This window comes from Stegodyphus dumicola, chromosome 9, assembly GCF_044657685.1.
Source record: "Stegodyphus dumicola isolate Sdum_Otavi_A_Nest chromosome 9, ASM4465768v1".
NCBI classification, from domain to species: domain Eukaryota; kingdom Metazoa; phylum Arthropoda; class Arachnida; order Araneae; family Eresidae; genus Stegodyphus; species Stegodyphus dumicola.
The window spans coordinates 80,168,095-80,181,277 of NC_140776.1; the positions used below are offsets into that span (position 1 = coordinate 80,168,095).

The window sequence follows — 13,183 nt, forward strand, 5'->3', positions numbered from 1 at the left end:
AGGAACACTCCGCGTCATCTCTCATTTGATTTTGTTTTCTAATCCTAAATTAAAAATTTTAGGGCACATTAATTTGTAACAACTATATGAGAAATCTTCATACGGGTACTATGACTAACTTCTGTTAATTACGTCATTAATATAAAGATTTAAATTTCACCTGTACAGGTACAAAAATTCTTATTATATATTTTTCGTTTTCTATCAGATTATGAATATTATTTTACATCATAAAGCAGTCGGAATAATTTCATAATAGCGTACTGATTCTCTTTGATCTCCTCCATTATATGTGAATAAAATGTGATGTAAAAAACATTGTAAATACATATAAAGAAACCAGTTTTCAAATTAATCCAAATATCTCAATAAAAAAGATAGTTCTGTACAAAAATTTCAAAATTTTGCAATTAAAGCCGTATATTTGGGAAATACAGGTTAGGAAGCTGGACATTTTTTGCCTCTCGTTCCCATTCGTGGCATCTCCAGCTTATTTTGGAAAGATATATTCAATCTATGTCCATTCCCAACACTCCGTATGTCCATAACAAGAGTTCTAATCGATCGGTTGCCGGCCCAGGCAACGGTAGCTTAGCAACCACCAGCTTCGTTCTATCTCTTCTTCTCATCGCCGAAATTCGCCGAACTAGCATCGTAAGGAGTCGGATTTGGTGAGGAGCGGGTATGCGACGGTCTGCAATGAAAGCTTCTTGCATATTTGTCTTAATTTTAATCTACCTGTCCACTTTGAATTCAAAAGCAGCGCTTGCAGAAGACGACGATTATCCAATAATTAACACAAAAAATGGTCGCGTTAAAGGAAAGATTCTGAAGTTGACGAACGGCCGAGAAGTAGCAGCGTTCCTGGGAATATTTTTCGCCGAACCCCCTGTTGGTCATTTAAGGTTCAAGGTAAGAGGTCATTAAACTGTCATGTGAGATGCACAATTTTGCGCGAACTGTTTCTGGTAAGTTAATTAATGCATCGTGTTCAAACAAAGTTCATTAATCTATAAACAGTTTAAAACATATGATGTGCAACTTGCCAAAAGGGATTACACTTCTTTTTCATACTAAAATTCTTATGATGAAAATATCAGGAAAAGTTGAATCAGTAAAATATTTAGCAGCATTTAAGCATTTTTCTTCTTATTTTCCTGATAAAAGATCAATGATTATTAAAAATTTGACTCAGCAGAATTTTTCAAATACTAAGCTAAATGGGTAAGTAACAGATCGATACTGCTCATATTAACACTTAATAATCAATTAAAGAACTTACATTTTTACAAGATAAAAAAATAAACACGTTTTAGTGGAAACATTTTTTAAATTTAGCCATTAACAAACACTTTTATGAAAATATAACTGAAAAAGAATGTATTTATTTAAAAAAAGTTTTCTTTAGAATGAGTCACAAAAAAATCATTTTGTTCTGTTGATAGTAGTGATATTTCATAGTTAAAAAAAAAATCTGAACGTTTTCAGATTTTAATAGTCGCTTAAAAGAATTTGTTAAAGTTTTTTACCCTCTCTTTGAGCTCGCAAGTCTACCAGTCTGCTTATTAACCCTCTTTTTTCGTGAGTGTGATCAATAACACAGCAACAAAATGCGCAATAATAAAATCACAAGATCTTTAAAACGTGCATAGCAACATATGTTTAGATTTCCCGATGCAGTGTTAAGCTTTGGCATACATTTTTATATTTTTCTCAGTCTTTTCTCAGTTCATCATATCAATATTCAGTTTCTTAGTATGATGGCTAACAAAAGTTTATTGTTATTAACTTTTTATGTGCTAACTTTATTTATTAAATACAGTTCTTGGCAATTACTTAAAATAAAATTACAAAACAGTTAAAAGCAGAATATTTTTAGACTTCCCGATAGAGTGTTAGAGGATGCCATACATATTTTCATATTCGCTATATTATTTCTTTAAAAACTAGTCGCTCAGGCCTACAGGCGTCTAAAATAGACATCATAAAAAAGAAAAAGTATGTAAAAAAACTGAAAGCTTTCAAATTTTATATTACGCCTAAAGAGGCGTATTTTTAACATTTTGTGTGTTACCTTTATTTATTAAATATCAGGCTCTTCTCACTTAAACTACATAAATTTCAATTCAACAGCAATATCACAAAATATTTAAAAACAGCGTATCTTAAGAATTTCCGATAGCCAGTCTAGCGCAAAGATAAAAATGCTTTTGTCCGTACAGAATCGTTGAGTTTGATAATCAGAAATTGTTTAAAGTTTTTTAAAAAATATGAAATAGATAATAAAACAAATTCGAAATTTTAACTTCAGGCTTCCAGGTGCCCATGTTCGGGTGGAGGATCACGTTATTTAAAATTTGAGAGCTTTAAGTACCGTCGTTTTTTTTTTTTTTTTTTTTTTTTCCCAATGCGAGAAACATACATGAACTCATGCAGATTCTTCATTGTTTAATCCTTTAAATATAATAAGGACGATAATATTTGGTGGCAACAATTTAAAAATTATACATCGTTCATAGTGAACCGACGCAAAATGCCGTAATAGCCCTTCTGAGCTAGTGCTCCTTTGGGCTGATAATGATTTTAACGAGTACATCTAGTGTAGCTTCATAAAAATATTGAATATCATGATTTTAATGTATTTTATCACCGGCACATTGCTTTTATTACTTTTACACATTACTTTTACAGAGGAGTTTGATAACTAAAATTGAAATATTTTTAGGAAAGGCAACAGTCTCACGCATTGGAGATAAAAATGTTTTATTTCAAAAAATGTTGCCACTGTTTGCTTTCAAATCGTTGAGTTTGTTAATCAAAAATTCAGTAAAGTTTTACAAATTATGAAATAGAAATTAATGAACCACATTCGAAATTAAAAAATGAGAGCTTCCAGGCACCTTCGGTGGAGATCTACGTTATTCAAAATTTGATGGTTATAGGTGTCGTAGATTTGACACAATGGGAGGAATATAATGCAGGTTCTTCGTTATTTAATTTCTTTAAAATAATGCAGGGTGATATTATTTGGTGGCAACGATTGGAGAAGTGCTACTCTTTATACTGAAGCAACGCGAAATCCTGATTCTAGACTAATAGCTCCTTTTGGGCTTTTTTAAAAAAAAAAAAAAAACAGAAAAATGAAAAAAGAATTTTTTTTTTTTTTTTTTTTTAAATTCTGAGCATAAATTATTACGCCTAAAGAGGAGTTTCTTTTTTTTTTCTTTTTCTTTTTTTTCTTTTTTCTTTTTTTTTTTTTTTTTTCCATTTACACATATATACACGTTTCTAGAACATTTGGGATAAAAGTATTTAAAAACGGCATATCTTTAGAATTTACGATAAAATCTCGCGCGCTGGAAATAAAAATGTTTTATTCCGCACAATGTGTTGCCATTGCTTGCTTTGACATCGTCGAATTTCTTAATAAAACATTCTTTAAAGCTTAAAAAAATACGAAATAGATCATAAAAAAATTCGAAAATCGAGATTGGGCCTTCGAGGTGCCCATGTTGGGGTGGAGGACTACGTTATTCAGAATTTGATGGAATCCTTTTTTTCGCAGCGCGAGAAAACATGCATACATTCGTGCAGACTCTTCATTATTTAATTTCTTTAAATATAGTACAGGCCGATAATATTTGGTGGCAACAATTTAAAAAATGATACAGTCGTTTATATTCGACGCAAAATGCCGTTTCGAGAATAATAGCCCTTCTGGGCTAACGCCTCTTCGGGCTAAAAAATGCCGATTAAATAATCAAATAAAAGCTGTCTTTTTATTTGAAATAAGTTAAAGTATGTTCCGAAACTTTGCTACGAATTTAACCAAACTACGATAACCTTGAGTTCTTGAACTAGGCGAAATATGCAATTTCCCTTAGATTTTGAAACTGAATATTTCATACATTCAAGTGTTGCAGTTTTATATCTAATAATAAAAAAAAAATAATGACGTTATTCATTGAAAAGTTAGTAAAATAGGAAGAAGTAACGTATTAAATGATAAAAAATCCACAGTATTAATAAAAACAAATTTATTAATTTACTTTCCACTTTTCGCAGACCTTACAATTCAAGCCAACAAGGTGAAAACATGCTTATGAATTTTCTTACATGCTGAGTTTAAATACTCTCGAAAAGAAATTTTCGGAAAGTTTTTAGTCGACTTTTAGTTTAGAGAATTTATTGTGGAATGTTGAATTTACAACTTAAGAATAAAATTGTTCTAAAATGTTGATATTTGCCACGAAGTAAATAAAAAGTACACCTCATTGTGTGTGGGAAGTGGCCGAGTGGTTAAGAACTCTGATTATGAGTATTATTATTATTATTATGATTATGGGTTTTGTTCAGATTTCGAACCCAAGAGAACGGCTGGCTGCGTGAGTGCACGTGGCTTTTTCCCAAGCAAAACGTGAATACCAGCTAATTTCCCTCAAAACGTTCTCTATGAAGTCAACCTCTTAGGCAGATTAGCTTCGTGAGTCATTAATTATATTCGTGACTTCGTGAGAACGTTTTGAGGCATGCTCATGTACTTTTGAAATCTAATTTTTAAGAATGCCATGAATAATTTGAATTTGTAGAATTTTTTGTTGGATAATTCTTAAAATAAATGAATATTTTCTGTTTTGCTTGTATGAGGCCTCTGTGTATAACACGACAGCGTGGTTACAGCACTTTGACTTATTTTTTCGTAGATAATATTATTATACTGTTTAGTGAAACTGTTATTAAATTCTGTAATTAAAGTTTTAATTTTTTAAGTAATTTAAAGTTTAAATTACTTTTATTAGAAATTTAAGTTTGAACATTTTTCTCTTTCTAATTTCCACATTCTACATCCTGAAAGTAAAAAAGATAAGCTTCGAATGTGAAAATGGTAATTATTTAACTGTTTAAATTGTTAGCTCAAGATAGGAAGAAAGATTATTAAGAGTTATACAGATAGTGAGAAAAGGTATCAAGTTAAAGTATAACTCCCTCATCAAAAGTTAATAGGGTAATAGTTTTAAATTAAACAAGCTAGAAATATAAAAATGGCACGGGAAATATATCCTGCAATGACTTATTGCATGTTACAAAGCATTCCTTTTAAAAATATGAAGAGTAATCACATGATTAATGAGATATGACGCAAACATTTACTCAAATAAATTAAATGAACAATTTTAACATGAATGTTATATAATGTTTAATATATATCGGCATCAGTGCAGACGGAACACAGTTAAAGAGTAGATTACGAGTTCGAGTTCAAGAAGTCTCACTTTCGACAGTTTGGAATCATTATTGTTAACAATGGAAGGTTCTGGTTTCTAAGAAGGCATCAGAAAAACTAAAGCAGATCATAAATGAATCAATCATAATTATTAATTTCATTAGAGCTAATTACAAAATTCCGGACTTTTTGTACAACTTGCTGAGATAAAGAATAATGAATGGCGTCAATTTTTCTGTCATGTGAAGTTCGCTGGATATCTTAAGGAAAAGTTTTTGCTTCATTTCTGGGAATGAAGAGATGAAATAAAATTTAATAAATTGTAGAGCAGAAAATCAAAAAACAAGGACCGGAAAAAAAAAAAAAAAAAAAAAAAAAAAAAAAAAAAAAAACTTTCTTCCCTCGTTTTTGAAGTTGAAACTGCCGGTGGAACTTTTTTTGCTTCTCCGAAGTCTGAACTTGTTCCCTTGTCGGCGTAGTATAGAAAATAGTGATTACGCAGTTGACTTCTGGAAAGCACCATGGTATATGAATATGCAATCCACTCTGAGTTATAATTTATATATTTTTAATCGTTTTAACCGTATTATGTTCAAAAGTAAATATTTTAAAAAATACTTGTGAAGTCTTTATAACGAAGGAAAGAAATTTACATTTCTGTTACAATGGGAGTTTCAGCTCAGTGACAACCTGAATTCATTATCCTGGTTACTTAATAAGGCACCCGAGACAGTTGCTCATTTAAATATGCTGATTCTCAAACTTTAGTGAACACCAAATCGAAACAAGCGTTTAAAAGATGGACCAGTAGGCATTAATTATCACCTGGTATCGAGGCAGAATTTTGACTATTTCAAACCCTAAAAACGCTTGTTAATTTTACTGATGAACAGATGTTTGAAAAAGACTCAGTGTTTATTCCTACTCATTTACAAAATTTGAAACAAAGTTTTCATAATTATTTTCTTGTTTCTGATATAAACAATAACAGGATTAAAAATTCACAGTCAGTAGACGTCAATGATGACATCATGACATCAGCAGAAGAACAATGACTCGCATTAACAGAAGAAAAATACCTGATAATAGAACTTTATACATTTGGGGAGGGGGATTACCGCACAAGAATAACTTTTGGTTCAACACTTTTGGTCTCATTTGTAGTAAGATTTTTCTGAGCTGTCCACTGTAAACATGAATTTGTTTTCCTTTTTCAAGCTATTTATTTGTGTGGAAGAACCTTTTTTACTCTCCTTAATCTTAAGAGAAAGTGTAGGAACCGCTTTTAAAACGTAGAATCGAGACTACTATCAAATATTAGATCTAATATTTCAGAATACAAAAGTTAATCACTTCATCATTTCCCCAGAGAGAGACTTGTCGATCTGAAAACTGTTGTCAGGCGTTAGCAGTGCCACACACTCGTTGTGGTTAAATATGACCTGGATCGTTACCCTTCCCCCCCCCCGGAGAGACACTTGTCACTTCATGCATTTCAATCCTCTCCAGAATTCAGGGAAAATGAAAAGAGGTGGCTGATGGTTTAATTGGTTACGATTTGTGCACAGGGGGGGGGGGGGTTGTATCAAGATAACACTACGGTAAGTTCACTACAAAGACTAGAAATAGAATAGCACTTCCGGACTCCTTCAGCTGGTATTTCTGTGGGACTACTAATGATTTAAAAGCGTACTTTTAGGGGAGCGCCTTTGTTTATATTTTGATAAGAGACAAGGAAACACAAAATAAATCTTTCTCCTGTTTACTGAGATGAGTACACTGTTTTCTAAATAGGATCTTGACAGCTGGTGAAAAAGAGGGAGAAATATTTCTAAGGCCAGTTTCAGATGCAGAAAGTTTGTCCTGGGGGAAAAAAGAAGAATCAAATATTTGAGTTTGGTAAGGCGGTGAAGCGGTTAAATACAGTATCAACCTTTTCTTTAAATAACCACTAGTGGCAGACTGCTAAAATCTGTGAACACTGGTATTTCAACTCGGATTTAAATCTTGCCGAATGGGCTGACTGTGTGAGAGTTTTGTGACTTTTCTCTTGCCTAATGTGAATACGAGCCAATTTTGAATTCCAAGAATTCAAAAGGGCTCCATAAAGACATTTGTTCTTTAAGCACATGCTCTGCCGCATTCAAATAACCTAACTTTTTCGTTAACACTTTAAATTTAGCAGTACGTTTTCTAATTTTAAAAAATGTCTATTTTGGAGCATTCTTTATGCTATTGTCGTTAGGTTGTTTTTGATTAGTTTAATTTATTATTTCCTTCGGGAAAACATTTATTATACTGATTTAGAAAATTATGTAAATTATATTTATACATTTCATCTGCATTCAGTGTTCTGAGAAATATCAATAATTTGCTTCTTATTTGCAGATCGCCGAATGAAGCAAATGGGGTATGTAATGGGGGTCCATATTAAGTAAGAGATTAAAAACCATTGCTGTAAATAGTAGCTCGATTCATTCGTTTAATTCTACGTGATATTTTTGCTACCTTACCTATCTCAATCGCTCTGTTATGCGTAAAGATATTAAGTAGAAAACAAGTAGCGGCTTTTCTTACAAATTGCCACTACATGTGAAGTCTTCACCTCACAGTAGAAAAATATACTTTTCTTCTTATAGTTATAAAATGATCAATAATAAGCTTCACTATTCTACTTTATCGTCTATTGCTCTAAAGACAAAGAGTCAGAAAACTCCTCAGGAGTTGTCATCATTGAACCACAATCTCGACACTTCACATTCGCCAAAATACGTATTCCATAGTGCATAGTCTGTCATCGAACTAACCATTGACATCTGGCTGCCTAGCCGTTTGAGCGACTCACGTCCGTTTGAGCGTATGTAGGAGGTACTGTCCTGAGACGAGACTTTTCTCGTTCAACCATTTGATCGCATTAAAAAAAAAAAAAAAAAATCTAACAAATAATTGATTTCTGTAGAACATCGTGTACGATACGTCACATAGATATCTTCAGCAAAACCGTATCTTGGTTAAAACCGCATGCTTTTCAAAAACCAGTCCATTTGAATACATGAAACGTCGTCATACATCCGTACATTTTGATTTAATAACCAATGTTTCTAAACAAATAGTAAGTACTTTTCTGCAACGTAATCTTTCTTTTATTATCTAAAGTAATGTATTTTCCATTTATCTATCTCTTAGCAAATCTTCGAATTCTTATGTTCCGTGAATGTACCATGTGAAAGGAGCAGGTAGCTTGAATTTTGCTTTGGGGAAATTTATTCGTAGATATATATTATCATTTTGGGCAATTGAGAGTTATATTTCTAACTAGTTTTATGGAAAGGTCCCTAGAAATGTCCCCTGGCTTGGATGTCATACCATTTTTTAATGCACTTCCACTGTCACTCCTCTTGTGGCTATCATCTTATTTTTTATGTATCAAATTTCAATAATTATTTTACATTCGCTTACTTTTTCTTCTTCTTCAATTCTACCATTTTGAACTTTGTCATTGTTTTATATCTCCACAAGGAATTTCTTCCTTTCGATTCCTTGAGCATAAAATGGAAATTATCTGTGAGCTATCCTTATATTGGGCACATTTATCTTAAGCAAAAGCACCTTTATTGGGATTTTTATTAACTAATATGTCTATACTTTAATATGAAGTTCAGTTTTAACCTTTGTGTAGAACTGGTTAAAACTGAAAATTGAAATAATTTCTGCTTTATCAAAACCTTCTGAATTTTCTTTTATTAGGAGCTTTTATCTTATGTTGAGCTTTGATTTAGCATAATTGAGCCGTGTCAAATATTTACATTCAAATACCTACTTCTTCAACACAATTCTGCTTTATATATAACTGAAATTTGTACCGGTAATAATAATATCAGTTCATAGTCTGCTTTTATGAAAAATATTACCTTTTAAACCTTCAACTTTAACAAATCCTTTTTTTTTTAATAGCCTATAAGGTATTTCTCCCGCCTTCTTAGCATGCATTCATAATCTAGTGGTTAGCACTCTCGGCAAGTATTCAAGTGGACCGTGGTTCGAGTGCCGGTGAGGGCGTTGTTTATTTTTCATCTGTCTTGCTTTCAAAAATCCTAATATCTCTACACTGTCGCCCGAACTAAAAAAGTTCGGTGGTGGATACTGATTCTCCATCCCCAGAATTTGGAGATTGGGTACCCTAATCCCCAGTCGCCCTTTAAAAGGTGGAGTATGCAAGGTATTTCTTCCGCCTCCTTAGCATGCCTTCGTAGTGTAGTAATTAGCACGCTCGGCGCGTATTCGAGAGGCCCGTGGTTCGAGTGCCAGCGAAAATGTTGCTCATTTTTCATATCTCTTCCTTTCAAAAATCCTAATGTCTCCAAAAGTAGGAAGGACATTAGCCCAGTAGGGGATTAATTTATTTGGCATTTAATTTTATTTTGGCATTTTGCGTTGATTCACTATAAATATCTTTTCACTTTTCAGATTTTTGTCACCAAATATTATCGCCCTGTGTTACATTTAAAGAAATTAAATAATGAAGAATCTTCATTAAATGCATTTATGTTTCTCGCATTGTGATAAAACAACGATACCTAGAGCCATCCAATTTTGAATAACGTTATCCTCCACCGAATATGGGCATCTAATTTGGAATTTGGAATTTGTTTTATTATCGATTATCGTTTTATTATTTTATTACACTTTAACGAATTTTTGATTAACAAATTCGACAATTTCAAAGCGAGCAATGCAAGACTGAACGTGAAAAAAGAAAAAAACATTTTTGTCTCTAGCGCACGAGACTGTCTATCGAAAAATCTAAAGATATGTTCATTTTAAAATTATTTTGCGATATTGCAGTTGAATTGAATTTTATGGTTTAAGTGCGAAGAACATGCTACTTAATAAATAAAGAACAAATACAATACAAAAATAATACAAAACGTTAAAAAAATGCCCCTTTGGGCGTAATCTAAAATCTGAAAGTTTTCAGAATTATTATTATTATTATTATTATTATTATTATTTTTTTTGTCAAGCTGATTTATTATTAAAAAAAACCCCTCTTTTTCACATATATCTGATGGTAAAGTGTTTTCGATTTACTGTTGCATCTTTTAAATTTTAAGTAATTGACCAGAGCAGGCATGGCAAACTTAGTACCTCAGATGAGCCAAATGGTAATCAGCGTACAATGGATTGGATGGCAATTATGGCCTAAAGGGAGGGATACCTTCGTGGAGGGCTTTCTAAGAGAAAATGGCTCGTATACACGTCACACATGGGAAAAACCACAAAAACGCCCATGCAGCCAGTCCGTTCGCGGGATTCGAACCTCGGACCGAACTACCAGTGTTCAGCGTCTTTATCGCTCGGCCGCTGGGGGGCCCACCAGCGTGCAATGGGGCTTGAAGCAAAGAGAAAAACATTTACCTACTTCTTTGACGTAATAATAAAAAGTGAGTAAATTTACATAAAAATCCTACCTAATATTGTAGCTTTTTTAAAAACAAAAAGACTATAAGAAAATCTTTTTGTAGCAGAATGATGGATACGTACCATTTCTTTCCCGATAACTGGGACTTTTTTTTCTGCTACCAGCTGTCTGATGTGCGGAAATATGGTGCTCGCACTAACGATTTTCAGAACACTATTAATAATACGAAAGTCTGTTACTATGTCTCTTGCTGGGAATTTGCCTCTTTTCATAACAAAAGCTGTTCACCACTGGTACATACAACCGAACATGAAAATGATTCACGATGCAAATTGGATACTTTCTGGCATCCGCGCTGGTAAGCATTTCTAAATTTCGGGGATACAGACATCATGAAATTTTTGCTTTAGAGCTCAATTGCACTGAATTTCTGTTAAATAGGTTGGTACTTTCTTTATGTCGTTTGAGAAAATATTTTTGTAAAAAATTCTTTTTAGCACCTGAGGTTGTATATCCGCCTGGATATTGGATGAATTCTAATTTGTAATGATATATTGATTAGTAATTTTGTTAAAAAATAACAATATTAGTAATTAGTAACCTTTTAATTTTATGAAAAATAACAACAATTGATAATTAATTATACAGTAATAATTAATTATACAAGCACTTTTTGTTATTTTTTTAAGTAAGCCAACGGCCGCAGAGGAGTAAAGGGCGTGAGATTTACGTGCCTCGATTAGAGTAACTACGAATATTCTTGAGATACTTGTATTTCTATCATAAAAATATTGCATTAAATTGCATATACATTTTTTCTACGCAAACACATATATTTTTTTTTTATAATGTTAACCAACTTGTTACTAATAATTAGCCAGCATTGGGATTTTAAAAGTGCAAACTTTAACGATAAACGACTGCATTTTGATAGTTTTTTTTTTTTTTTTTTTTTTTTTTTTTTTTAATTTTTTAGATTTTTTTTATTTACATGGAATACTTTTATTAGACATAAATTATTAGCAGAACAGAAAGTTAAATGTCTTAAGCCGTTTTCCTAGATGTATAATACTGATTTGGGTTTGTAATAATAAAATATTTACTCATTGAATATATATTTACCAAGTAAGTCCATCTTTTTCTTTAATAACAAATTGGAGTTTGGCTTAGAGTTATAAATGTGAAAGCGACTGTCTCTTATTTACTATCATTTCAACTATACATATTCTTAATACGGATTATGATAATATACACGATTACTGAAAAAGTTACATGTAGAATTTAATGAAACTTACCCAGAATGTACAACACATAGTAAGGTATCAAATAACATAAAAAGAAATTAACGGACAAATATGCTAGTATAGAAATTAGCATATGTATAAAATGAACAAATCGAGGGTGTCAGTTTGATATAGGAAAAGTATCTTTAATATGGAATATGATCGCCTCTAGAAGCAATACAGCACATACAGCGATGTGTGATGCTTTCAATTATCCGGTCTATCAGTTCTATAGGAAGCGAGAGCCATTGCTCTTGCAAAGCAGTTGCAAGAGCCACAAGGGTCTGAGGGGGCGGATTGAGAGCAGCTAGACGTCTCCCTAAAGCATCCTAAACGTGCTCGATAGGATTCAAGTCCGGGGATCGAACTGGACACTCCATGCACATAATTGTTTCCTGTTGAAGATAATCATCTACGATGTGTGGTCTTGTGTTGTCGTCCTGTAATAAAAAAGCATCACCTATTGCCCCGGCATATGGGCGCACATAAACATCAAGGATGTCATCTCTATAAATCTGAGCATTCATGGTTCCCCTTGGAAAGACATGGAGGTCTGTGCGTCCACCCAAAGAGATGCCACCCCAAACACAGACACTGCCCCTTCCGTATGCATCTCTTTCACGGATGTTTGATGGATGATAACGGGTTCTAGGTTCTCTCCATATCAAATAACGCCTACTATAGTTTTCTAGATAAAACCTGGACTTATCCATAAAGAGAACCGCCCTCCATTGATCAGGCGTCCAGTGGACATGTTGCCGTGCCCACTGAAAACGGTCCTTCCTATGGCGTAACATGACCGGCACACAAATGGCTGGTCGCCTCGCATACAGACCACCTTCGTGAAGCCTTCTACGCACAGTTGACGTTGACACCAACCTTTCGTTGGCTGCAGCAAGGGAGGATCTAAGAAGAGTCGAGTAGCAGTTCTATTCCTGAGTGCACATAATGTCAAATATCGGCCATCGGCGCTCGTCGTAGCAGTTGGCCGTCCTTGACTGAACCTCCTAAGTGCCGAATCTGGGATTTGAAATTGCCTTCAAAGTCTATGAACCACAGAAGGACTCGCATTTAGCCATCTGGCCACTTCTGTTTGACTTTGTCCTGCCTCTAGTCTCCCAATGGCTCTCCATCGCAGTTCTGCAGGCAAATGATGCCTGGAGGTCATTGTTACGAATTGGCTATCTCAGATTTCTGATGTCACTATCACAGTGAAATATGTGGGCTTGCTCTCAAACATGGACTTTTATGCTC

The 13,183-nt window shown here is 33.3% G+C and overlaps 1 protein-coding gene across 5 annotated transcripts in view; it reads left to right on the forward strand.

The window, feature by feature from the left end:
• The first annotated feature begins 632 nt into the window (after positions 1-632).
• Positions 633-13,183, forward strand: part of LOC118190485 (liver carboxylesterase-like) — a 118,020-nt gene continuing 105,469 nt past the window's right edge. For 3 of the 5 annotated variants that reach the window (XM_085823662.1, XM_085823664.1, XM_085823665.1), the window contains exon 1: positions 633-912. In XM_085823662.1, the coding sequence (XP_085679788.1) occupies positions 685-912 (228 nt within the window). In that variant the 5' untranslated portion in view covers positions 633-684. The remainder of the gene's footprint in view (positions 913-13,183) is intronic. The other 2 variants (XM_085823661.1, XM_085823663.1) reach the window with 1 other exon arrangement.